Here is a 27160-nt window from a genome sequence, read left to right as displayed (position 1 = left end):
TTTTATGGATTTTTGTCTCAGAGCAGGCCTCAATCAGAGCTCAAGGAGGTGGCTCAAATTCAGATAGAAATATGTAGTTTCAGATTCAAGAATTAGAATATAAAATTCAGGGCAACTAGAGCTGCAGGAAGTGAGAGAAGGAATGCTATGAATTCTGCAGACCGAATCTCTGACAGATCCTTGAACTATGTATGCACAAAGTAGACTCCATGCAGCCCAGCTAAAGCTAAAAAGGACTACACTGATTTCACGAGCTGCCAATTGAGGGAGAGACAAAGTTTGGAGTCTGTGTTCAGCCAAATTAACTGCCTGCTAAAACAAAAGCTGTATTCTTCAGAGGAACGTAACAAATCCAGACCTTTTACAATGTACCATTCATCATGTTTAAAATAAAGTCTAGAATCGCTAGACACACAAAGAAACAGGAAAATGTGACCATATTTAAAAGAAAGACAACCAGTGGAGACCAAGTCTGAGATGGCTCATATGTTGGAATTAGCAGACAAGGATTTTAGGTCAACTATTACAGCTAGGTTTAAGTCAAAGGAAAATAAGGGAGGAGGGTATAGTTCAAGTGGCAGAGTGCATGCTTAGCATGCAGGAGGTCCTGGGTTCAATCCCCAGTACCTCCTCTAAAAATAAATAAACCTAATTACCTCCCCCCAAAAAAACTAAAAAAAAAAAAAAAGGGAAAAAAAGAAGTTAATGGAAAATATACTCCTAACGAATGGATAGAAAAATCTCAGCAGAGAAATAGAGACTGAAAAATAACCAAGTGGGAAATACAGCTCTTAAATTTAAAAAACAAACTTGAATGGGCTTAATGGCACATTAGAAATGACATAAAAAAGAGTCAGTGAACCTGAACCCAAATCATTAGAATACACCCAGTCTGAAAACAGAAATTGAAAAGATTGGAAAATGAATAGAACTGCAGTGATAAGAGGCAATAGTGAAAAGTTCAACAAGTTGATAACTGGAGTCTCATAACTGATAAATTAAAGAATGGAGCAGGAAAGAAACAAAACAAAACTGAAGAAATAACGGCTAGGATGAAAACTTCAACATTTAAGGAAGATAGAATAACAGGGAATATATTTACTCTCCCACCTTAAAAAAAAAAAAAAGGGGAAACAACAGTTCCCATGACACTGAACATCAAGCTATGAAGGACAACGGCTCCTGAGATACAGAAAACAAGGTTAGCCCTATAATAGCTCGTTAGTGCCTGGAGAGAATTCCAGCCTGTGGCACGGAGAGGAGGAAAGCAGGTAGAACCCACCTTTCTCCCTGAAATGAGGGGAGTTGTAAATCTGGAGAGGCCAGGGAAGTTATAGTTCATAGGGTGGAGTACCATAGAAAGGAAAGTCACACAGGGAAAGAGCTTTGGGGATCTGCAGAGAATTAGATCTGTAGGGGGTACCCCTTGGGTCTTCAGCTGAATGCTGAACACTATACATATGTGGGGAAACTACCCAGAGAAACGCTGGGCAAAGAAGTACCTGAAAGAATTCGGGGAACAATCCCTAGAGGCCACAGAGGCCCAGGAGTTATTTAAGCTTCAAGCAAACGATTAAACATGTAACTGTATTTCCCAAAAGGAGAGGAGGTGGGACAGAAACAATATTTAAAAAAGAATGGCTGAAATTTTTCCAAATGTGTTGGGAAGTATATGCCCACAGATACAAGAGGTTCAATGAACTCTAAGCAGTGGAGAATGTAAAACAGCCACTGTGGGAAACAGCAGGCAGTTCCTCAAAGTGTTAAACACATAATTACCATATGACCTAGCAACTTCATTCTTAGGTTATACACCCAAGATATGTGAAAACATACATTCACCCAAAAACCTGTATACAAATGTTCATATTGGCATGATTCACAATAGCCAAAAACTAGAAACAATCCAAATGACCACCCACTGATGATGAATGGATGAATAAAATGTGGTATATCCATATACTGGAGTATCATTTGGCCATAAAAAAGGAATGAATTACTGATACATGCTACAACATGAATTTGATAGTGGTGATGGTTATACAACCTTGTGGATATACTACAAACTACTGAATTACACACTTTAAAGTAGTGAATTTTATGGTATATGAACTATATCTCAATAATAAAAACTCAACAACAAAATAACTCAATTTAAAAATGGGAAAAATATTTGAACAAACACTTCATTAATGAATATATATAAATGGCAAGTAAGATATGACAAGATGCTCAACATCATTAGTCATTAGGGAAATGCAAACTAAAAACACAATGAGATGCCACTCCACATCTTTCAGAATTTCTCAAATGTAAAAGACTACACACACAAAGATTATACCAAATGCTAGCTAGGACGTGAAACATTGGAACTCTTATACACTGCTAGCGGAAATATAAAATAATACAGTAACTTTGGAAAACTGTTTGGCAGTTTCATAAAAAGTTAAGTTCATTTATCAGATGACCCAGCCACTCCTTAACTATTTACTCAAGAGAAATGAAAACATATCTCCATGCAAAGACATGTGCATGAATATTCCTTTTAGCTTTATTTGTAATAGCCAAAAACTATAAAGAACCCAAATGTCCTTCAAGAGAATGGACAAACTGGGATATATAGCATTTAGCTGGGATATACAGCATTTAGCTAAAAAAAAAAAAAAAGAATGAAGTATTTATACATGCAGCACCATGAACTGCAAAGTACTTATGCTGAGTGAAAGAAGCCAAACAAAAAGAATACATACCAAAAGATTATATTTGTATAAAAATTTTAAAATGCAAAATAAACTACAGGGATGAAAACCAGGCAGGGAGGGAAGGAGGGAGGGGTTACAAAGGGACACAATGAATAAACTTTGGGAGTAGTGAATATGTTCAGTATCTTGACTGAAGTGATACTGTCATGTGTGAATACATAGGTCAGAACGTATGAAACTACACTTAAAATATATGCAGTTTATTGTATATCAAGTATACCCCAAGCTGTGTAGTAAAAAGGTTAAAATCTTGGGGGGAAAAAAAACCCCACACAACATACGTAACTGTGGGTGATGCAGCTAAAGCAGTGCTTCAGGAGAAACTTAATAACTCTGTTATATTAGGAAAGGTATATAACCAATGACCAGTGGTGATTCCACATTGAGAAGTTAGAAAACGAAGAGCAAAGTAAATACAAAGTTGGTAGAAAAAAGGAGATAAGAAGCAGAACGAAACAGAAAACATAGAAAAATAATATATTTAACACAAGCCATTTCTCATTGCAACTACCCAAGTATAAACTTCAAAATGCCATACTATTGTACCTCCATAAAAGAAAGTGGCTGTGGCTCCAACCATTCTTTTGAGCTCTTGAGCTTGGGAAGTTTGTCATTTATCAGATCATCACTGTCTAAATTTTTCATTGTGGCCACAAATAGAGCCCCTAGAAAAACTAAAAAAAATAAATAAATAAACTTAGTAATGAGAATTGACAATTACTTTCTCTTCTGTTTAATTAATAATCAATATTTGTGGCCATGAACGGACGTGGAATGGATTCTGGACATCAGACATCCACGCTTTCCTTAACAAGAGAGGCCTCCACTACAGACTACTGCGGATGTCTTCAGCGCCAGCCTCCCTGTAAGCAGGGGAGTTCCGGCACCCACCCGCCGCCCCCTGGAGTTCCAGGCTTCCCACAGCGTCCATTCGCGCCGGTGTGGCAATTATCAGCCTGGCTTCTAGGAGTCGCGTTTGCAGCTTTCTGACTTTGAATGGGCAGTTACAGCTTTCTGGCTACTGAAGCACACACAGGTTGGGCCTCTTAAGAGAAGGAAGGAAGGACTTTTGAACAAACATTTCTTGTCTTCGAGCTCTGAGAGGCCCAAACCGCCCCACGGCCCCGACCACGCCAGAGGTAGACCTACAGCCCCCACGACTCCACCCCGTCCCTCCTACCCCGCGGGCAAGATGCGTGCGGCCTCCGTCCTGCCTGGCAGGGAGGTTGCTGACCGCGACCGATACCTCAGCTCCCCTCCCCAGACTGGGAAGGCCTCTGGCTCCCCTGCACCACGCGGGGACCCAGGCCGACGGCCCACGGCCCCTGAGTTGGCGGCGGCAGCGGGAGGGTGAGCCCGCCCCGGACACCCGCCTCGACCCAGCTCGAACCCGTCGCCACGGGATGTGAGAACGTTTCGCGTCCAGTGTCTCCAGACGCAGCAGCCTCTCCGCCGCGGCGGACAACTAGTCCGCGCGGCGCCGAAGCGAGTGGAGGACTCCGAATTCCGTGGGGTCTCCGAGTCCGGAGACCCGACCGCTGCGACCCTGAGCCCCGCGCAACTGCGCTCCCGCAACCCGGTCCACGGAGAAGGAACCTGGAAAGCCGTACCGCCGGCCAGCGGGCTGACCGTGCATTCGGGAAGCAGCGGTAGCGCTTCTCGGTGACGGGCAGCTGTCACAGCCAATACCTGAGCACGTCGTCCTCTAGCCCCGCCTTCCCTCTGCCGTTGACGGGCGCCTGCGCCGTACGCCGGGAGAGTGCTGGGCTCCATCCCTAATACCCTAGTGTCTTCCCTCAGGTCTGGCGCATCGCGCTTCCCCCAGCCCACTGTGCCTCCTGTGCATCTCCCCAGCCAACCAGTGGACACTAACCCCCTCCCTCGCCCTCAGTAACCCTGATTCAGGGAGACCCCCGTGGGCCAAGTCACCGCGAAGGGTGTGGTGGGCAAGAGGCACCTGCCTCAGTGTCCCTTGGAAGGACGAGTGTTTGTGGAGTGTGTCCCAATGAAGGATGGTGCAAGAAGACTTGAGAACTTGCGCGAATGTCGCTTTGAGTACCTTAAGGATGTTTTTAGTCGCATGGAGTGTTGACCAGTGTCCATAGTTGGTGCTGATGCTGGTCAGTGGGAAAGGAACGTGTGGACACAGCATATTTTGTTTAGTCTTGTTTATTTAAGTGGTTCTACATTTCGTCAGGTTTTTTATTTTTGATTTTTAATCCTAGATGATTATGATGCAAACCATTGACAAAGCTGTGATTTTCCAAACTCATAACCCTCTCACTGAACTGACTTTCTATGATTGTTTTCCTCTTCAAGTACTGGTGGACGCTAGATGATGGACCGCCATATTCACTCTTTATCTTTTCAAAGAGCATGTGCTGACATTAAAACTGTCCAGAGTGTCTTAAGGATATTTGTATTCACAGGCCTTTTAAAAACTAGCCAGGGCAGATCATTTCAACTGCAGTTGCCTTTTTCAGAGGAAGCATGAGCCATTTGCAGAACTTACTGTTAGATACCCTACTGGGAACGAAACATGTGGACAGTGCAGCCCTCATCAAACTCCAGGAGCGGAGCCTTTGTGTAGCATCACCAGGATTCAGTGTAAGAAAAAACGAGTTTGGGCGTAAGAGTTTAAAACTTTCTGTAAAGGTCCATAGTAAATATTTTAGGTTTCTGGGCCTTATGGTCTCCATCACAACTACACAACTACTCTGCAGTTGTAATGGGAAAGATGCCATAGGCAATACATAAAAGCATGGGTATGACTGTGCTCCAATAAAACTTTATGAACACTGCAATTTGAATTTCATATAGTTTTTACACATCACAAAGTATTATTTTGGGTTTTTTTCCCCCCAACTACTTAAAAATGTAAAAACCATTCTTAGCTTGCAGGCCTACAAAAACTGGTATTGGGCCAAATTTCACCAGCCCACCACAGTATACCAACTTCTAGTCTATTTAACCTCTGCAGGTAATGCCCCGTGATGTCCGAACACTTGTTAATGGATTCGCCAAGAACCCTTTGATAGCCAGAAGAGAAGGATTGTATTTCAAGGAGAAGGACTACAAATGTATCCGGGCAGATGAGTATTCTCTTTATGCTAAGAATGTGAGTGTTCCAGATTTGAAGACAACTGGGTTAAAAACCTTAAGAATTTGACTCCAATTTTCTGTGCCCCTCCTGATCCTATCTCTGAAACAGGCTAAGCCCATGACTGCAATGGCAGTGTTTGAGATAGCAAGCAGTCTAATGCCAGGAAGGCATATGTAAAAGAAGGTACTGACAGAGAAGCCTAAATTTGAGAAATGTTCATTCCAGAATTCATCACCTGAACCTTGCCTGAACTGTGCCTCTCCACTACAATTCATCCTTCATATTCTACATTCTTCTTTTTTCAAAAAGTGGTATCATTCTTGTGCTTAAGGCCTCTCTTGGTTCTCTGTGGCCTTAAAGGAATTAAAGAGATGAGAGTCACATTTCTGGATGGCCCTATATTATGGGTTAGGCACACTTCACCCACATTAAAAATTAAGTAGCCTCATTTACAGGTGAGGAAACTGAGGCTTGACAAGGTTAAATAAATAACTCTTCCATAATCATACAGCAGAAAATGGAGGGCTGGGATTCAAGCCCAGAGCTATATAATTCCAAAATGTATTTCCTTTCCATGACATCAGTTGTTCTCATTGGGATAGGGGTATATTACAATCAACTGGGAAACTTTTTTCAAAATATACATGCTGTTCTTGCAGTCTGAAACTTTTTGAGGAAAGACAACTAAATTAGAGAAAAAGAAAGGAGAGTCCAAAATTAAATTATGAATATAGAAGTCAGGAAATGGTGAAAAATGTGGCTGGAGCATTACTGCTAGTCCTGTGATTGGAACCAAGAGAACGGCATTCTGTTTTATTCTGATCCAGGAAAATACTGGTGTCGTTGTTGTGAAGACCCAGCTGTATCTTCTGGTGGCAACTTACACTGAGGGCATGTATCCTAGTGTCTGTGTGGAAGCCACAGAGAAGCTGGGTAAGTCTCTCTCAATGCCTGTCTTTATTCCCTACCGTAGTCAAGTCTTCTGACTGCAGATAACCCAATCCAATCAGCTAGGGCAGAAAGGAGGAATTTATTAGAAGGATTCTGGGGCTCCTTAAAACCACTGGAAGGATGGAGTGCAGCTGAGCCACAGGGGAGATGGATTCCAGAAACTGGAACACTACTGGAACTCTTCTCTAGTCTAAGATCAGCTTTGTTCCATCCCATTGCAAAATGCCTCCTTTCCTGGTGGTATCACGGCCAAGCTTTGCATGCTACCTCAGTTTCTTTTAGATCCCTGATCTGCATCATATGGTTTACCCTTATATCAGTCAGCTGGGGGATCTGGGAGGGCAGGGTGAAAAAGCAGAGATGTAGCTGTTGGGGGCCACCCTATATAAAAGGACCTTTTACAGAAAAAGAAATTACTGTGAGCCAGGCAGTCAACTTGTTGGTGTCCACTGCATTCTCCTTCCATGTCTGTTTTTGAATAAAGATCTAACGTAGAACTGGGAAATTTTATCTACTGAGAGTTGAGCTTAATAAATGATAAACTGTGTTTGTGTTTAGATTTTTTAATCTAAATTTAAATTTCTAAAAAAAAAAAACCTGTTGGAGTTTTTGAACATTCCTTTGAAATAGTAGAAGCCTCTACTTCTGCTAGTGAGGAAAGCAGCCATTCTTTCATTCTTTCAGCAAATCCTGTGATAACCTCCACATCCACTGCACTATCCTAATGAGCTAGGAAGTCAAAGCAGGTTAAAGTCAAGTCTGCCTTCCATGTCTCTCTATATGCTTTCCTGTCTGCCTGAAATACCTTCCCTTTCTGTCCTTGCCCTTTCAGATCCAACTGGCAAATTCCTAATCATCACTGAAAACCAAGTAAGAACTTGAGTTTCTCTCCACTGTGCTATTTTATGCATACTTTTATATTTTTATCTACCTTACAGTCCTTTATCTACCTAGATTGTGAGCCCCTAGAAGGCAAGAATTCTGTCTTAATCATCCTCCTATCTCCAGTGTCTAATGATGAGACAGTGTCTAATGATGAGTAGGCAATTAACACATGTTTGATGAACAAATAAATTAATGACATCTGCCTAGCAGAATCAGGGAGGGCTTCAAAGAGCTGAATCTTAAAGGATTAATTGAGAAAGTAACTACATCACAGAAATTATACACCACACACACACACAAATGTATAGACCTTCGCAGTTGTCATAAATAATTCCCTGGCATGGATTGTCATAAACCATGCTACACAGCTGGCAATGAGGTATTCTAGGAGCAAAGAGGACTAAGCATGGGTAAGATGCAATTTAGGAAGCACCTAACAGAAGGGGTGAACTCCAACTTGAGAGGAACAGGCAAGTACAACCATCAAGGACCCTTCCTGAGCAGGTGTTGGGATTTAAGGCAGGTTCAGTTTCAGTAGAGTGTGGCAGGAGCAAGAAGGCAGAACAGAGACTTCTATATCAGGGCTAATTATCTAATTAAAGGTGTCCAGAAAATAAGGCTAGGAAAATGGGCAATTAAGCTGTCAAGAAGCCGGATTCTATCCTATCAGCTGGGGCCCAGGGCTAATTCCCCAGGTCTCCTGTGGAGAAGACCAGAGAAGTTTCATGATCACTATAATGTAGAGTCTGTGGCTGGCACTAAAGAGTGCTTAAAGCCACAAAAGACTCCAAAGAATGTGTTGTAGTTAGAAGGACAAGGCTGACATCATTCCACTGAGATCTCACTGCTCTGGGAAGGGATAGACTATCTTGGAAGTGGTTGGATGCTCAGAGGGATGGATGAAGCTGGTTACCTGTCTCATATCTCATCACTCAGAGCCGGTTACCTGTCTCATATCTCATCACTTACTTCTTATTTCCTTCACTTGTTTTCCTTTTAATTACATTTATGTTTATTAAAAAGTATACTTGATAATTATAGAAAACTTGGGAAATACAGAATTACGACTATTAAAACTTCTCATTATGAAGGATTTTAGGAGCATTATACATACATTATATATATGAATTATATTATTATATACATACATTATATATATATATATGAATATATATATATTCCCTTACTAGACAGTGAACTCCCTGAGGGAGGGAGGAACTAGGTCTTAACTGTCCAGTCATCCTTGTACCTCCAGGTACTTAGCACAGTGCCCAGCATGTGGTAGTCACTCACAAATGTGTGTGGGATAAAAAAAATGAATGAATGAATCATATTGTGATAATATACTGTTCACAAATAATCACCATGTTCTGTTGCCTTTCAGGAGACTATCTAAGAAGAAAAGGAAATTAAGTTATCAGAGGATGATCAAAGACAATCTTAATGATTTTAGAAGAAAACTACAGATCTTAAAGAAAAAACTAATGCCTATGCTGTGGCTGAAAAACACTAGGCTGAAGATGCTGGAAGGAAGAATGAGCTGAGGAAGCAATTTTTCTTATTTCAAGAGATCCTCTTCTTTAATTGGAATTATTTGATCTACTTTACTTGTTCTTCTTTTTTTTTTTTTAAGTGTTGGTTATTGGCATGAATGGGAGGGCGCCAATAGTTTCACAGGGCATATCTGTTGGGAGACTCCTCCATGAATCCCTTGTATTCCCACACATCTTTCTGGGTATGCCAAGAATGCAAGGCCCTCACCACTCTTCATGCAGGCTATTTCAGGGTTATGCTGCAGGAAGCAACCGTGAATAATGAAGTAACGTCTCCCTTCAGAACAAAGAGCCAGCGTGCTTACTACTTGCTATAAAAAAGGTAAATTCCCTGAACTAATGTTCCAGTCCTATAGTGCAGCTCACCCTGCACTGTCGCAACCATCTGGTCCACATCACCCCTGTGGGACTTGGGGAGAAAGGGAACTGATGCAAAGGCCACCCAACAATGGGCCAGGAGTCAAGGTATCTGATGAACATTCCACATTCCCCACCATCTGCAGGTATCTAATTTTGTTAAGCATTGGAAAGACCTTTTCAAAAATCAACTCAAAAAGATTTTTGACTCCATCTCCCTCACTTCCTTGTAGTCCACAAAACTTAGTATGGTCAGTGAATGCAACCTTCCCCAGAAAGAGTTCATCTCCTCTTGGCCACCTCCTAGGTGATGACTGGAACAATATGGGGGGAGAGTTATATAACCTATTTCAAAAATTCAGGATTCTGCCCTGATCCTTCCTGGACATGTGCCTCTTTCTCTCTCCTAATAGCAACCTTAGGCCAGCCTGGTTGGTACACCCTCCAAGTGTCCCTGGGGAGGGAATACCACAGACCACTGGCAATTTTTGACATGATCATGCAGTTTTTGAATTCTAAAAGCATGCTGTCTTGGGCAAGGTGTCTCTTATTAGTGTTTATAAAATTCTCCCATTTTCAGGCTTTGTGTAATAGCCTTTCAATACTACTTCTTTTCTGAGCTTAGTTGTCAAGAACTATAGATTTATTCTTGGTGGTCAACCTTACCACTAGTCCATACATTCATTTATCTGTTCAGATGCTTGATTCTTTTTTGAACAAGAGGTAAAAAAGCATTTAAAATTCACTTATGTAGCATTCATTGAGTAGCCTACTGTGTGCTAAGTACTGGTGATACAAAAGTAAATAATATATGTATCCCACCCCAGATGGGATTACAAGCTAGTTGGGAAAACAAATTTACAAATGAGTCCATTACCAGACGATAAATGCTGTAACAGATATAAAAAGAGAACTATAAAGCACAAAGCCTGAGGCAACCAGCTCTTCATTCAGGAGCCTGCAAATATATTTGAAGTGACTCTGGAAGAATAAGTAAAGATAGAAGAGAATGAAAAGCATTCCAGGTCTAAGAAACAGGATATGCAAATTCCTGTTGTGTGAAAAGAATGGTAAGAAGTTCAATGTGGCTAGAAAGTAGTATATATGGGAGATTGATAAATGAAACTGCAAAGGTGAATGAGGCCTAAGGAGAAAAGGCGACTTTCTTCAGGGTCACACAGGCCATCAAGCAGTGCTGTGGTATACACAAAGTAATACACACTTATACCTAAACTTGAGAAAGTAAGTTACTCATAATTTCACATTAAATGAAAACTAATGTTGATACTTTTTATTTTCTTCCAGGCTTTTTTTCAGTGTTCATAATATATACATTTTAACCTAACCTAGATCAGCAATACATATGGCTGACAACCCACTCTGTTCACTTTCATTTATGAAGCCTTGAATATCACTAAAATTGCTCAGAAAATATTTTTAATCATTGCATATCACATGATATTTAGGTTATTTCCACTTTTGCACTTCATAAATAACATTGTAGTTTATAACTTGTACATAATTCTTTGTGTCTCATGATTTCCTTAGGTCTGAAAGTAGAATTTCAGAGCAAATTTATAGCTCTCTGGAGTTTTTGTTGTTTTGTTAACACAGAAGGAGTTTTATATGGTTTATAAAAGGTAATTGGGAGGGAGTTTTGGGGGGGGGAAGGGAGGAAGGTGTATGTAATTCAGCTCTAACTCATCAGTTTCCTATGCTTGTGGGATTGGGGCTGAGGCTGTCTTCCCAAGTGCCCCAATAAATGAGAATGAGAGGAAATGCAGCCAGTTAAACTGGCTGAGTCAGAGACCAGAGAGGCAGGTTACTATTTGAATCCAGATAGTGCTAAATCATAGTGACACTGGACAGTTGCTCCTGTAGAATACAGAGATGTACAATACAGAGACACTCATGAGGTTTACAGGATAAGCCAGGAAGCATTTGGGGACTTCTAGGTACAACTCCAGAGGAGGCCATGCATGCCAAGGCCAAGAGCTAAACAGAAGGCTGGGCTATTAATGCTCTGGGTTAACATTATGCTGTATCATCAAAACAAAATGGACTAGAGCAGAAGCATGCAAAAAATGGTGCTCAGGCCCACAACACTTGAACATCTGAACCTAATGATATGTGTAGAAGGAATGTGTAACCATAGGAAGTGGAAGCTGATCAGCCAGGGAAGCCTAGACAAGGAGTCCCTGGAGCAAATGCTGGCTGGGCTGTTCAAGATGGGAGGAACCTTGAGCAAACAATTCAAGTTGTCTGGTATTTTCTAGCAGCAACTCTGACACCAACTGATGTCCTACAATTCAATCCCATTTGACACTAACTACCTGGAATTAATGCAGACCCCACAGACTAAGGCGCTCAGATCCATAAGACTGCCTTCATTTCAAATGTCAGCCACAACTCCTGGGTCCCCAGACTACTCAGACTTCTGACTTGGTTACAAATTTGAGGGTTCCTTTGACCCCACTTTGGTTTGATAATTTGCTAGAATGACTCAATGAACTCAAGAAAGTGCTATACTTATGATTACAGTTTTATTATAAAGAATACAATTCAGGAACAGCCAAGTGGAAGAAATACTTAGGGCAGGGTCCTGGAGGTAGGGCACAGGGGCTCAGAGCTTCCATGCTTTGGTGAACCACCCTCCCAGAATATCAATTCACCAACCAGGTAGCTCTCCAAACCTCATTCTAGAGTTTCTATTTGGGGTTTCATTAGTAGGCATGATTGATTAAGTCACTGGCCACATGATTGAACTTAATCTCTGGTCCCTCTCCCCTCCCCAGAGATCAGGGGTTGAAGCTAAAAATTTCAACCCTCTAATCTAATCCTCTAGTGACTGGCCCCATCCTGAAGCTATGTAGCCCTTCACTCCCCACCATGAGTTATCTCATTAGCATGAATAACAAAACACACTCCTATCACTCAGGAAATCCCAGGAGTTTCAAAGCTCTGTGCCAGAAAACAGGTACAAAGACTAAATACATATTTACTATATCACTTCTGGTCTTAATGGCAAGATTTTACCATGGTATATAGGTGGCTGTATGTTCTATCTTAGCCAGATTTAGTAGTAAGCATTCAATTCATCTCAATCATCTCATCTTGTCCTGAGTCTTTGCTCACCATTTCACTTTCCATGTAGATCTACCTATTGATTTTGGGGTCAGACCTCATGCCAATGATTTCTCCTTGTAAATTAGCACATTGACATCTGAACTTTACAACTTAGTTATGTGGACTATATACCCACTCTCCACATGTTGACAAACTGGGGTTTTTGAGCCTGCAAGGCAGAAGGTTTGCCCCTGGATCATGGTGATACCTGAAATACTGAAGGCCATTATGAAACCTCTTGGCTACTCACCAGCATTTGCCAGACACACACACACTGCACTGCTGGGTGCCTAATGGGAGCCTTTTTCATAAGTCTCATCAAAGCACTGCCTCAGTGTCTGGAGCCCTCCTATTTAAGACAGCCCTATAATTTCATCCTATAATTCCCACTGCAAAGTTCCAGCTGGGCTCAGCTACTCAAAGAGACCCATAAAAGTGACCTTTTGATGACAGCTACACAGTACCTGTGCAGGTGTCCAGGGAGCAGATGATCTGAAACAGAGGTCTCCAGACAAGGGAAATTTGTGCCCCATGGTTCACAATGGCACATACAGGCATGAGTGGATTTAAGGGGTTCATTTTTTCCAGATCCTCAACTTCCATACACACTTTCCTAAATTTACCTGCTATGATTGAGAATTAATGCTAGTTCTTCTTCTCCACCTCCCCTCCCCAACTGCCTAATAAACTTTCTACAAAAGAAAGTCCTACTGTCATCCAGCCCCAGCTTTCTGTGATGCTTGGCTTGGAGTATAAGAACTGCAGAGTGCCAAAGGAAAGGAAATTTCTAAATATTCTCAAATTTAATGACCTCTTCCATCCTCTATTGTCAAAAATACATCATATGAGAAGAGTTCCATGAAAATAAAGCAAAAAGAGTATCACTGAGAAATAGTGAAAATCTTTGTATCTTAATTCCTTAGGAGAGGAAGACTCCATGTCTTCTCTATGTCCCTTAAAATTCAGAAGCAAAACAGCTGTCATGAGGACATGAATTAACACGATTACTTGAAAAATGAGAAACTTTTTCTAACAGAAAGTAATTTGATTTGGCTGATTAGTTTAACAATGATGGCCGGCTTTGCCACTGATATTTTTCATAAGTGGGTTAAGTCTACAGCTCCAAGATGTTAATAAAAATATACCTACAGCACATGATACAGTAAAAGGATATAGTCAAAAAACTGTCTTAGCAAAAGTGTATTGGGATTAACATTTTTCCTTTCCATATCCTCCTGAGTATATCAATTTAAACAAGGTGCCTCTAAGTGAAAAAGCAGCAGATATAATTAATAATCACTTGATAAATCTTTGCAAACCTTTGTTGGTATAACCCCAGAAACTGAGAACTGGAATGACACTTATTATTGGATAACTAATCCTTTACAGGTTGAGTGGTTTCCAAATCTTTGCTTTCAACACAATTAAGTTGCCAACTAATAGATCACTGAAAATAATTTTTGATGATAGATCATTATATGGTTTCTATCATATAACTCAAAGGTATTCAAACAACTGGCTGACATTCCTATAATGAAATCTCTTTTTTCCCATCTTATTTATGCAAATTAAGTTTCTCACAGCTTGTCCATAAAAATGAAAAATAGAGATTAATGTTGAGCCCAGTTTCATCCTAGCAATAATTAACACTCATTCACAGATATAGTAATTATTTGGAAAAATTCAGGCCCACCAATGGTCCAATAAAATTTTACTTTTTATGTTCTATAATTATTAATAGTTAAAATAATACTTTAAATAACATTAAAATCATTCAAAATAATGTTTTTGATCAATTATTCATTAATATTATAATGATAATTAAATCCAGAAGTCTAACACTTATAGCCCTATGGTCACAGAAAGTAAATTCTTACATTAATGTCAGGTTACATATATTTATTTGCTGCAAATGAGAATGATCAATAAAGCATAAAATATAGCAGGATATAATTCTTATATAAAATGAAGATATAAGTATTAGAATAAAAATGAAATTTTAAAACAGCTGTTAAAGAATAAATTGGGTAGTTTTTAGTGGATGATTATATTAACAAATTGCTCTTAAATCTGTATTCCACTTGATACATTTAAAAGCCTGACAAAAGAGTTTTTAACGTCAGTATTTATGACCAGAAGTCATATCTTTTGCACTACTTAAATTTAAGATGAAATATTTTAGATATCAATTTGAATATTTAAGAAAGGACACATAGTTTTTGAAAATGCTTTTTGTCTGTTTGAGAATAAAAAAGTGTGAAGACCACTGCTTGGAATAAGAAATGTCTTGGGCCCTGGGCCATACGGATGGCTGCCCAGGAAAATGGCCAGGGCAGGTAACCAAAGAGGCAGCTCCACTAAGCTTACTCCAAGCCTTTCCCTCTCCTAGAGACTTCCTGAGTCCCTACTCCTGGGATCTGCCCCACCATTCTCAGGGTGGGGTGCTCATGGAGAGAGAGGAGGAAGAGCCCAGAGAAAGTCCTGCAAGCACAGACTGGCATGGTACCCAGAAGTGAACTGGCCCAGCTCCTCCAGGGAGTGTCAGCCCTTACACAGTTTCAGAACCATGAGTTATCACTGAGCTGCCGGGCTGCCCAAGTTTGGGCTTGAGTTACCAGAGAAGCTGCTGTTTTAAGGTAACTCAGCAGAACTGCACAGGACCCTTTAGAGGTACTAGGAGCCCACTGGACATCTGGCAGAGATTACTCCCCACTCCCATTTAATTTTCAGGATAAGCAGCAGCTGTGCCCTTACAACATTTGAGTTTCTGGGACACATGCTTCCACCCCATGCCAGCACAGATCTTGCTTGTCCTGCTTAAACATGATCCTTTGAGGAGACGCTTAAGAGGCCAGAGATGTGGAGGACTGCGTAATATTGCCATTGCAACCAGTCATCTGAAAATCACCACCCAATCCCAAAATTTATATTTTGACCAAAAGAAAGGGGTTGGGGCAGGGGATGTTTGTGGGGCTTCCAGCAGACCTCTTTGCTGATCCTTTGGGAAGTCCACGCACCCAGAGATGGAGAAAGTGTGTGTTGCACCAAGGGAAACCTCATAAGTTCCTCTACAACTTTGTAGCAATACCTTCTTCTCCCTCCTGTTTGGCCCAGCTATTTCCATGTCCTTCCTTCCCTCCACTTGTCCTTTTTCCTTCCCCTTCAATGAAGCCTTCAGGTGAAAGTGCTGATGAGACAGCCTGACTCGAGTCCTGGGTTCCAGCAACTGCTCTGTACTGACAAGCTCTGTGACCCTAGAAGGCATTTACCCCTCTGACTCTCAGTTTCCCCATCTGAAAACAGACCTCATAACTTGCCTCTTTGGGAAGCTGCAAGCCTCCAGTGAGCACAGCCACATCCATGTATTGTGACCTGTCCCCCAGCTCTGATAGGAGCTCTACCCTATCAGACACCCTCAGCCTGGAGGGCTATTGTGGGGTCCCTTGGGCTCCCTCAACTTCTTCATCCTCCACCCACAGCCTGTACTGCCTCTTCTCTGCCCACCACAGGCTGGCAAGGGCTGATGCTTTCTCCTCCAATTTGTTGATCTTAGAGTTGTAGTGACAGATTTCCTAATACTGATTTTATATGTATACTCATATAGTACATTACTTTTGATAAATTGCTAAATTCCATTTGCTAATTTTTAAAAGAAATTTTTGTCTTTATTAATCAACCTTTGCTACAAAAATAAACTACTTCAAAATCTTAACAGTTTATAACAACAACTGTTTATTTCTTGCTCGCTTACGGCTATGCAGGGCCCTGCTGGGCTCTCCTGGGCTTAGTCCCAGACAGTAGTTTGGGTTCAGGTCTGCTCTGTACGTTTCGTCATCCTGAGACAAGCTGAAGGACACCACCTGTGGACGGTAGGAGGCCAAGAAGGCTGACGGAAAATGACCATGTCCTTGTCACTTGTGCCCCATCCCACTGGCCAAAGCAAGTCACAGGGCCAAGCACATCAATGGGGTGAGGGGAAAACACACCTCCCATTGGGAGAAGTAATTTTGCTGGAAAATCCTCCATTTTCTCTAGGGTTGAAGATTTGTTGCCATAAAGTTATGTGTAATTTGAATTTATTCTTCTTTAAACTACTCCTGTATCTGTAGTTATATCTCCTTTCTCATTCCAAATCTTTCATACTTTCTCTCTTATTCCCTGAATCCAACTCACAATAGAGTTCATCTGTTATTGGTTTTTATAAAGAATTAGCCTCTGGATTTATTTATCTTGACTATCGTTTTGTTTATTTGTTTTCTATTTTACTTATGTCAGCTCTTATTTTCATTCTTTTTTTCAGTTTATTTTTGTTTATTTTGTGTTACTTTGCTAACTTAAGAATATCTAGTTTCTTCATTTTTCATGTTTCTTCTTTAATATTGAGCACATTTCAAACATATTTAAGATTATTCTCCTTTGGTTTATTTCTACATAGTTTGTAATTCTCCCTCACCTCCTTTTAATTTCCCTTGTAGTACCCACTTTGATCCAAAGGTTATCTTAGGATGTGTTTCTTCCAAATACTTAAGGGATTTCTGAGGTGGTCAAAGTATCCTCTTTTTATCATTTATTCCTAATTTTATCAACATATGATTGAGAAAATAAGGCCTGTAAAATTCTTGCTTTCTAAAATTTGTTAAGGTTTTTCTTTGGTGACAAGTACTTAATTAATTTTATAAATGTTCGATGGACCTAAAATAGACATACTCTATTTGCAAGGTTTATTAAATCAAGTTTACTGATTGCACTACCCAATTCTTCTGTGTCATTGATTTTTTTCTATTATATCACTCAAATTCTGAAAGGGATTTACTAAATTCTTCCACTATGATTACACTTCTGTCCATTTATCTTTGAATTTCTAATTTAGCTTTATTGTTTTATGCATTCAGGCTCATAATTTTTATATCTTCCTTACAGATCTTACCTTTTTAAAGTCATCTGGCAATCTCTGACTCATAATAGGAGAATTTATCTGTTTAAATTTATTGTAATGATTGCTATGCTTTTGATTTTATTTTTCATTTTATTATTAAACATTTTTCTCTTTTTCCTTTTATTTCCTTTGCCAGCTTTATTAAGTGGCTACCATTTCCACTTCCCCACCTTGATAATTTGGATGTTCTCTTGTTCATTTCCCAACTTTCATAATCAGATACATTTCTCCTAAATATAACTTATTTTCCCTTAAGATTGTATCCCCTCCTCCCTTGGAAGTGTTCCCCACCAAGGCATTCACCAGTGAGGTAAGATCGTTAGCATCTTTCAACTTCGAGTTTTGCAGAGACATTTTAGTACAGTGAGTGCTTGATTATTATTTAGAACTGCCCTCACAGTAATTTCTTACATTTTAAAAGTTCTTATTTAGCATTCATATATACTCCCCATCCACCCTTATCCACTATGAATTTTAATCTAATCAGTTTAATTCTATATATTTTGCAAAGTTTGTTGTTTACAACTGTTTCTTCTCCATCTGCTGTTATTTGGTTAGAGCCTTGACTCAAGTATTGACAGGTGGATCCGGGTGATGTGTTTCTCTTTTTTTTTTTTTTTTTTTTTTGACAGTCAAATGTGCTTACACTTATAAATAGTAAGTACTCCATTTGTGTCCCTTTTTTTAGATTCCACAAATAAGTGATATCATATGGCGTTTTTCTTTCTCTTTCTGGCTCTAGGTGATGTGTTTCTGAACTCTTGCATATTCTCAAATATATATGTATTTTAGCCCTGACAAATTGAAAAAAATACCTGACTTAGCTGGATACAGGATTATTGGGTTGCAGTCCTTTCCCTCTGGTCAGTAGATGGTAAGTCTACTCTTCTAGCTTCCAGATTGCAGATGGAAACCTGATGCCATTTTGATTTCTTAATCTTTTGTACGCAACTTATTCTTTTTACTTGGAAATCTATAGAACTAAGAATTTCACAGCATATAGCCATAGGTTTCTGTTTTGCTTTGTTTTGTTGTTGTTTTGTTTTGGGGGTAAGGTAATCAGGTTTATTCATTTATTTATTTAATGGAGATACTGGAGATTGAACCCAGGACCTCATGCATGCTAGGCAAGTGCTCTACCACTGAGCTATACCTCAATCTCCTGAATTTTACAAAATACAGATATGTGGTTTTTTTTAGTCAACCCATCCTTTAAATCCACGAACCATTTCAATTTGTAGAATCTGCTACAGTTTAGGCAATTTTTATTTTATCACTTGTTTAACTATTGTGTCATCTTCATCCATTTCTCCTCCTTTCTTTTTAAAAAAATTTCTTTATTTATTTTATTTATTGAAGTGTAGTCAGTTTACAATGTTGTGGCAATTTCAGGTGTATAGCATACTGTTTCAGTCATACATATAGATACATATATAATATACATACATATATTTCATATATAGGTTACTACAAGGTATTGAATATAATTCCCTGTGCTATACAGAAGAAACCTGTTTATCTATTTTATATATAGTGTCCTCCTCTTTCTAAAACTCCTGTTATTTTCATGGTGAGGTCTCCAGAATTTATTCTCCAAATCTCTTACCCTTTTATGAATGCTCATCTCTTTAGGGTTTTGCTGTGTTGCCTGACATATCTTGTGACCTTAATCTTCTAAACCACTAATTCAGGTCTCAATAATGACCATCCCCTTCAAAACATCATTTACTGAATTGTTTAATTGGGAAATCTTTTTTTTTTTAATTCTAGAAATATTTTTGTAGTACTCCTGAATCTTTTCAACTGTTTTTTAAATTCAAGTTTTCATTTGTTTCCTGTAGCTGCTCTATTTTGCTGGGCATATATTTCATTCATTCTGACAGATCTTGACTGGCTGCTGGCTCCCATTAAATTATTTTTTGATTGTTGGAACAGCCTAAATTACTATGGCAGACCAATGAAAGGGGAAGTGGTCTCTATCTTTGTAGGCTGGGGGTATATAAGATGGCAAGAAGACTCCTTGTTTTTTTGACACCCCTGTACTTGACCACTCTCAGGAGCAAGGAGGACTCCGCCCATCTATGAAGCTCCATCTGAGTCCCTTGTGGGCTAGAGACTTGGCAAACACTCTTATGAAATATTCACTTTCCTATAAATCTCTATAAGTCAAGCTTTTTCCCAGGGTCCATTGTTTTCCATTGCTTATCAGAAAACTCTGATATTATTCTTCAGATTTGGTTCTTACCTAAACCAAAGGGGTGAGGGTGAGGGAGAGAAAATGCCTTCTGGAGAATCCTCAGAGGAGATGCATAAGCAGGGCCCTGAAAGATGAGCAGGTTTTTTCTGGAGAAGAGAGACAGAATATGACTTTAAGTGCCAGGCTACCAAGTTTGGATTTTATTCTTTAATCACCAGGGAGCCAACAGCAGAGGTTTCCTGCCCTCCCTGTGACATGGTCCTTCTGAGAATTAGAGCCTATCCATGAAAGCAGCAAGAAATATTCACCACACAGGTTCCAGAAAAGGCCTCACAAGGACTTTCTCTCTGAGTACATTGTTTGGCTTCTGTCCCTTTTTTTTGTAATAATGGCTTTGACACAGATGGCAGGAGGAGGGATAGTAGCTGACAAGCATTTTTGGAAAATGGGCCTTATAAAAACAGATAATTTGGGTAACCTTCTTGTAAGAGGTGTGCTCAGCAGAGGGAAGTAAATAAAGAGAGTGGAGGTTTTGTAATTGATAGGAGAAACTGTTGCCCTGGGCAGCCTTTCTTTCTATTATAGAGCCCTATACAGAGACCAGGATATTTGAGTTTGATTCCTGGCTCTGATAACTCACCAGTGATGTACCCTTTGAAACCAAATTAATCTTTCTAATTCTCAGTTCCTTTTTAGTAAAGTATTATGATGATCAAATAAAAGAAGGCATGTGAAGAGGTGGTAAAATTATGTCGCTGCAACAAAAAGAAAAAGTTACCTATTTTTGTGCAGGTGCACATACATGTATAATTCTTCTAATGCAGTGGTTTTTAACCAGGAGCAATTTTGCCCCCCCACCCCCACCCCAGGAATATCTGGCAATGTCTGGAGATGTTTTTTATTGTTACATTTTATTGTTGGTATCTATTGTTGGACCAGGGATGCTGCTAAACGTCCCACACTGCACAAGCCAGTCTTTCACAACAAAGAATTATTTAGTCCAAAATGTCAATAGTGGCGAGATTGAGAAACCCTGATGCAGCCTATTTATCCAGCTTTTAACCAGGCTAAATTGCCTCATTGGTCAGCATCTTCCAGGGGCTGCTCCTTTAAGCCTCAGGAAAGACAAGAGGAAGAGCACAAGTGACAAGAATTCCAGGACGTCTTTACTTTCTCTTTTCCCCTAAGGCTCCTCTCTTATCTCAGCAGCACCGTTTGCCCTTTCTACTCGAGACACCTGCCCAGAGGAAGGGTAGGAAGCCAGACCTACAGCGTAAATGGGCTAAAAGCCTGACCTATTGGGGAAATGGATTGCAAAGTTTCCATCTAGTTGCCTAGAGAGGGAAGTTTTCTCAAAGCAAGCGCATAAACAGCATTTTATACCAAACCAAGAGGAAAACTAGATTTCAGAAGCTCAAAGGAAAAGAAAATCTGATTGGCTGTCACTAGTTTTTTTTTTTTTTCAAACCAACTTTGCATTTTAAATAAGGAAGGAGAAGGAAGAAGGGGAGGGTTGGTTCTGGTCAGCCACACCCCTCGCACTGCTGGGAGTCCAGCCGTCCATTGTAGTCGTGGCGGAGGCAGCGCTACGGCTCCGGGATTCTGCTCCGAAGACCGGCAGGGAGAGGAGGACCGCGCGGTATCGCCTGGAGCAGCGGACGGGGCCAGCCCGGAGCAAGTAAGTAACTCTTACGGGCTCCAGAGACGCGGGCGGGCGGGGTACCCCAAGTAAGAGGGAGTGAAAGTTGCTTTACGCTCTTCAGTGTTTTCCTGCTCCAACGCATCCAACCCACACGGCCATCCTCACTGCACCCGGTCCCAGTCTGTGTTCTCCATGTGGGGTCCACCTGGAGGCGGCAGGGGGCGCTGCGCCCCTCAAAGAACCTCGGGCTCCTCACCCTTGTTTGACCCTGTGTCCTCAGAGACCATGTTAGCAGTGTACTTTGACAAGCCTGGAGGACCAGAAAACCTTTACTTGAAGGAAGTGGCCAAGCCAAGCGCAGGGGAAAGTGAAGTCCTCCTGAAGGTGGCAGCCAGCGCCCTGAACCGGGCGGACTTACTCCAGGTACACAAGGGTCAGGCGGCGGCTGAGACTGGGCGGGACCCTAGGGTTGTCAGTAAACATTCACCAGACAGATGAAGGAAAGACTTAGGGCACTACCGTTAACACTCATTATGGTGTGTGTGCTGGGGGTTCTGAAACTAGAACCATTTAGCATCCGTTGTTTATACAAAATGTAGGGGTTTTGCAAAGCAGAGTCCACCCTGTGTCAATCCATTGTCTGCTCAGCCTTCCAGGTAAGGAGACTGGAACTACCATTTGTTGAGGAGGGCGGTGTGTGACAGGCCCTGATCTATCTCCTTAACTCCTCAGACGTCCCTGTTCACCATTTGTATTCTACAGATAAAGAAACAGGGTCCCAGAAGTTCAGTAATGAGCCCAAGGCCACAACACTAGGAACCAGGGGAGCCGTGATTCAAACTGAGTCTTTGTCTTAAGCTTCCAAAGTCTGTATTCTTTCTACTCTGAGAGTCCTGGAGCTGGCAGGGGGGCAGTATTCCTAAGAATTTTCTTCCAGCTTCTATTTGAAGCACTAAACTGGGCCAGCTGCATTTTTTGAAGTAATTGAGACAGGTACACCAGAATCACAGAGGGGCACTTATTCAAAATAAACAGGACCGGGACCCAGGGATGTGTACTTTGAAAAAGCTCCTCAAACGGTTTTGATGCACACTCCTAGTTGAGTCCCTCTGGTCTCAAGCCACTGGTTGGAGGCTTCTGAGGATTGTGATGAGTGAGCACAGTGCCTAGCATTTGATATATGATAATCATTAAGAAGTACATGGTTTTGTTCCTGCTACTAATTTGCTTTGCCACCTTGGACAAGGCATTTCCCAGCCTAGACCTCCATTTATTCATTTGTAAAACAAGGGGTTTAGATGAGAGAAATAGCTAAGGACTCTACCAGTTAGACATCCACTGATTATGTGACCTACAGTCTCTTATTTGCATGAAACAAATTACCTCATCTCTTTTTTCCTGACTTAAAAAAACCTACCTTTATCCTGAATTTTGTCTTGAAACAAAGGGCTCTGGGAAGAGAGCCAGGGATGGTGACACAGACTTCTGATCATGCTCACTGCTTAATGCATCTCTGCAGAGAGAAGGCCAGTATCCCCCGCCCCCAGGAGCCAGCAACATTTTGGGACTTGAGGCATCTGGACACGTGGCAGAGCTAGGGCCTGGCTGCCAGGGACACTGGAAGATCGGGGACCCAGCCATGGTTCTGCTGCCTGGCGGGGGCCAGGCTCAGTTTGTCACTGTCCCTGAAGGGCTCCTCATGCCCATCCCTGCAGGACTGACTATGCTCCAGGCTGCAGCCATCCCAGAGGCCTGGCTCACTGCCTTCCAGCTATTACATCTCTTGGGTAAGGACCCCACCCCCACCCCATGCTCACTCCATACAGCGTAGTCCAATTTCTTTATGACTCAGCCACCTCAAAACCCAGCAGTCCTGCAGGGCAGCTTTAGCTGGCCACTGAGCCACACCCAATCCCAGCACCTCACCCTACTGTAACTCCAGTAGCATGAGGCCCTCATACTATGTAGCAATGGCTTGATGTTGAGGCTGAAAATCATGATTGGCAGAAAGAAGACCTGGAAAGCACTAGATAAAAAGCCTGTGAGCATCTTCACACTGTAAGCCCAGCAGTAGTTTCAGATTCTCAAAGTCATGCTGAGCTTCTCTCTGGGTGCCCTAGTGCAGTAGAAGGAGCCACTTAATCAACTCTTTAATTCCTCCCCAGTCCCACTGAGGTCAACCAAGAGTTCACGTGAGGGTCCCTGCCTTTAGGGAATTCAAGTGTAACTGGGAATAGACAACCAGAGTTCTGAAAGGTGGCCCTGTCTCTAACGCAACAGAACCTCAAGATGGGAAAAGTCGGTGTGGGCAAAGGTAGTCAGAGAAAACTTTCTGGAAGAGAAGGCCTTGAAGGGTGGTAGAGATGGACAGAAGGCAAGCCAAGGTGGCCTAAGAGTGTCAAAATGAGATTAGCTGCTTCACTAAGAAGTGAAGGATGACAATTATAATTTGTGAAAGATAAGGCTGGGACTAGATTGTGGTGGCCTTGAATGGCAGGCTATCTGGCAGGCTATCTGGACTTGACACAAAAGCCAATCAAGAACCACTTTACATTTTGAGGAGAAAGTGACATAATGGAAGCTCCATTTCAGGACAAGCCTGTGCTGTGCCTGGATTTGTGAGATCAGTTGGAGGCCCATTTCAGAGTGAAGAGGGGCTGGCTTCAGGTGGTAACAGTGGGAGCAATGGTTATTCTTACTCATTCAGGCATAGATTGGAGATATGTTTGATATTATTTCAAAGGTAAAACAGATTATGGATGTGGCTGCTAATAACTCTGTTTCAAAAAGTTGTTTCCCACTTGGACCAGAGGCAATAAGATGAAAAGAACTGTCAATATGTTCTCATAAGACAGCAAGAGATTTGACATTTGGTGGTCCGAGGGCCAGGTGATCATAGTAGAACAAGCCTGTGTGGAAAATGTGTAGCAGTTGCAAAGTCAAGTGAATGGTTCCTGTACTTTCTGTCATAGGAAATGTTCAGGCTGGAGACTCTGTGCTAATCCATGCAGGATTAAGTGGTGTGGGCACAGCTGCCATCCAACTTGCCCGGATGGCAGGAGCTATTCCTCTGGTCACAGCTGGCTCCCAGCACAAGCTTCAAATGGCAGAAAAGCTCGGAGCAGTTGCTGGATTCAATTACAAAGAAGAGGATTTTTCTGAAGCAGCACTGAAATTCACCAAAGGTAAACAAACCTTCTGCGGTTCAACAGGAGTTTCAGAGTTGATTCAATAAAACCCTCACTAGCCGCAAAGTTGCCTCTGGATCCGTCTTCCCTCTGCTAAAAGCACAACAGCTGCTCAGGCCAAATTCCAGTCCTCTGGTGTTTGACCACTGAAGATAGGCAAACAGTATTTAGGACTAAGATGGCTTCCCTGTGCATTCTTGTAAGTGATATGATTCATACATGTTTTAGAAAGTGGATAATCACACAGTGTTGGCCTGGAATCATTGAGGACCTCTTCCCAACCAGCCACTCTGCAGTGAATTAACAGGAGGTGTGAGGCAGAGACTAGTTTGGAGCTGGTCATAGGAGCCTTGGGTAGGTAGTTCCCTAAATGGGTGAGTAGGCATGCATATCTCTGTATTCCAAAGCCAAATCTGTTAACAATTTTTGGCTCATCCCTTCTCATTTTTTCCACGAGTTGAAAAGGAGAGATGAAAAAGCTAGCAAAGCCATGATTTAGACAACCTAGTGCAGATACTTCATAACTTAGATATGAAGTAGCCTGCCCTGTAGCATGCAGTGGATCTCCCCTGTTCTCCTGAGTGACAGTGAGTTCTCTACTTACATGGAGGTCAGGGGAAATATCACATCATGGTGTTGCCCCATTTCCCTCTTGCTATGGCAAGGATCACAAAAGATGAAATGTATCACACATGTATGACACAGTTCAGCTACCTAACCCCATTTGTAACCATGTTTCAAGTTCCACCTACAGATTTACTGCTTGCACTTGTATTTATTTATATGCATATATCTGCAAAAATACGATGGAATTCTTAGTTTGCACCAAGCTTTCTGTGTCTGACTAGCATCACAAAATCTGTTTCATGTGGAAGGTGCTGGAGTCAACCTTATTCTAGACTGCATAGGTGGATCCTACTGGGAGAAAAATGTCAACTGCCTGGCTCTTGACGGTCGCTGGATTCTCTATGGTCTGATGGGAGGAGCTGATATCAGTGGGCCTCTGTTTTCAAAGCTACTTTTTAAACGAGGAAGTTTGATCACCAGTCTGCTAAGATCAAGGGACCAAAAGGTGAGCGATGAGTGAAAATATGTGATTTAATTATTATCCAGAAAAGTGTGACTCCACATAATCCTGAAAAAGTAAAATGTTGTCACATCTTGAATTAGAGAGCCTGTGTAGAAACCTGCCCTGCTGTGGATAAACAGGTAACCTTATTTTACAGAACTAATTGATAAAGGCCTCAATATCTCGCAAAAAGGTTAGCTAATACTTAATACATTAAGCATTGACCATATTAGGAAATACTTCTAATAGTTCTAAAAGTTTCAAAGACAGAACTCTTCCCCATGTGCTAAGAAAGCCTCTTAGGTAAGTAAGGTTAGTAAGCCTCTGTCTTTAGCAGATTATATGTTCCTGAAATCTTTTCTGTGTGGCTTTCTAGCAGGTCCCAGCATTGGGAAGGTTTCTCAATACAGGATTTCACACCTGGTAGGGGATAGCAGAGCTTAAGTATCCTTTTTGAATTGAGCTATGTGAGTCCTGTCTGTGGCTGCCCCCTGCTTGAAGCCTTAATTTAAAAACAGTCCTTCAGCTGTCAGTGACACTAATATTTTACTCCAGGCTTCAGTCTTTATTTGGTACGGAACAGAGCTTACACATTTGGGGGCATGCATGTACATGCTGGTAGTGAAGGGGCTATGTACCCCGTGTGTCTTTTCAGATAAATTCACGTTTCAGAGAGAGCAGAAAAGCTAAGCAGGATGGGAAGTGGTAAAGTAAGACCTCTGTCCAGGCTGATGGTCTCGTTTTCCTTATTTTAGTACAAGCAAATGCTGGTGAAGGCTTTCACAGAACAAATTCTGCCCCACTTCTCCATGAAGGGCCCTCAGCGTCTACTGCCGGTTCTGGACAGAATCTACCTCATGAATAAAATTCAAGAGGCCCATGAGTACATGGAGACTAACAGGAACGTGGGCAAAATCGTCCTGGAGATGCCCCAGTGAAGCAGGAGTCAGCAGTACAGGACACAACTACCTAAGGACTTCCAAGAGCAAATTTGGAGAAACTCCACTGTAGGCAGTCAGGCAGCCCGGTGCTACTCCAGGCCCGCCTTTAATCAATCCCCTGGTCCTCCCCCAGCTTTCTCAAATGACCAGTGTAAAACCGGTCTCTGGAAATAAAGAGAGCGCACTTACAGGGTGGTGCGTGGACTAGAGCTGCCGGGGCGGGGGTGGGGTGGGAGCCCGCCGCCGGCCGCGGGGATTACATAAGAGGCCCGGTCAGCGGATGCTCAGCCTTGCCCGCTCGCAGCACCAGGGGGTCGGGCTACGGGTACAGCGTCGGCCATGACAACCAGCCAGAAGCCAGCAGGCTCGGCTTTGCTCACCGTCAGAGGCCCAGACCTATCCACGCGCGCCCTGCAGCCCCTGGCCCAGCTCTATCCCCGCCAACTCCCG

General features: G+C 41.7%; 3 protein-coding genes across 12 annotated transcripts in view; 2 read left to right on the top strand and 1 right to left on the bottom strand.

Moving 5' to 3' along the window:
- The window catches only part of FAM228B (family with sequence similarity 228 member B), a 46192-nt gene that overhangs the window by 18959 nt on the left and 73 nt on the right, over positions 1-27160 (bottom strand). For 4 of the 10 annotated variants that reach the window (XM_045511874.2, XM_074341744.1, XM_045511883.2 and 1 more), the window contains exons 1-2: positions 4373-4435; positions 3309-3436 (exon numbers count right to left, since the gene is read on the bottom strand). In XM_045511874.2, coding sequence (XP_045367830.2) covers positions 3309-3407 — 99 coding nt within the window. In that variant the 5' untranslated portion in view covers positions 3408-3436; positions 4373-4435. The other 6 variants (XM_074341743.1, XM_045511875.2, XM_045511876.2 and 3 more) reach the window with 6 other exon arrangements.
- PFN4 (profilin family member 4) lies at positions 5253-9203 on the top strand. Its single transcript, XM_074341747.1, has 4 exons — positions 5253-5369; positions 5743-5880; positions 6693-6798; positions 9086-9203. Exons 1-4 carry the CDS (start codon positions 5253-5255, stop codon positions 9112-9114), a joined length of 390 nt encoding a protein of 129 aa, XP_074197848.1. The 3' UTR covers positions 9115-9203.
- Positions 20972-26900, top strand: TP53I3 (tumor protein p53 inducible protein 3). Its single transcript, XM_010948579.3, has 6 exons — positions 20972-21548; positions 21793-21935; positions 23032-23299; positions 24485-24697; positions 25576-25772; positions 26525-26900. The coding sequence occupies exons 2-6, from the start codon at positions 21798-21800 to the stop codon at positions 26705-26707; spliced, it is 999 nt and encodes a 332-aa protein (XP_010946881.2). The 5' UTR covers positions 20972-21548; positions 21793-21797; the 3' UTR covers positions 26708-26900.

This window comes from Camelus bactrianus, chromosome 15 (genome assembly GCF_048773025.1).
Source record: "Camelus bactrianus isolate YW-2024 breed Bactrian camel chromosome 15, ASM4877302v1, whole genome shotgun sequence".
NCBI lineage: Eukaryota > Metazoa > Chordata > Mammalia > Artiodactyla > Camelidae > Camelus > Camelus bactrianus.
The sequence above is the reverse complement of the archived record's forward strand: the minus strand, read 5'-3'. Positions and strand labels throughout refer to the sequence as shown.

What these genes read in the sequence shown, in the direction of transcription:
- TP53I3 (XM_010948579.3), top strand. Translation starts at nt 21,798, where the DNA reads ATGTTAGCAGTGTACTTTGACAAGCCTGGAGGACCAGAAAACCTTTAC. An exon ending in AGCACTGAAATTCACCAAAG is followed by an intron (nt 24,698 to 25,575) that starts GTAAACAAACCT and finishes TTCATGTGGAAG; the next exon opens with GTGCTGGAGTCAACCTTATT. An exon ending in TAAGATCAAGGGACCAAAAG is followed by an intron (nt 25,773 to 26,524) that starts GTGAGCGATGAG and finishes TCCTTATTTTAG; the next exon opens with TACAAGCAAATGCTGGTGAA.
- PFN4 (XM_074341747.1), top strand. Translation starts at nt 5,253, where the DNA reads ATGAGCCATTTGCAGAACTTACTGTTAGATACCCTACTGGGAACGAAA. An exon ending in TAGCATCACCAGGATTCAGT is followed by an intron (nt 5,370 to 5,742) that starts GTAAGAAAAAAC and finishes TAACCTCTGCAG; the next exon opens with GTAATGCCCCGTGATGTCCG. An exon ending in GGAAGCCACAGAGAAGCTGG is followed by an intron (nt 6,799 to 9,085) that starts GTAAGTCTCTCT and finishes GTTGCCTTTCAG; the next exon opens with GAGACTATCTAAGAAGAAAA.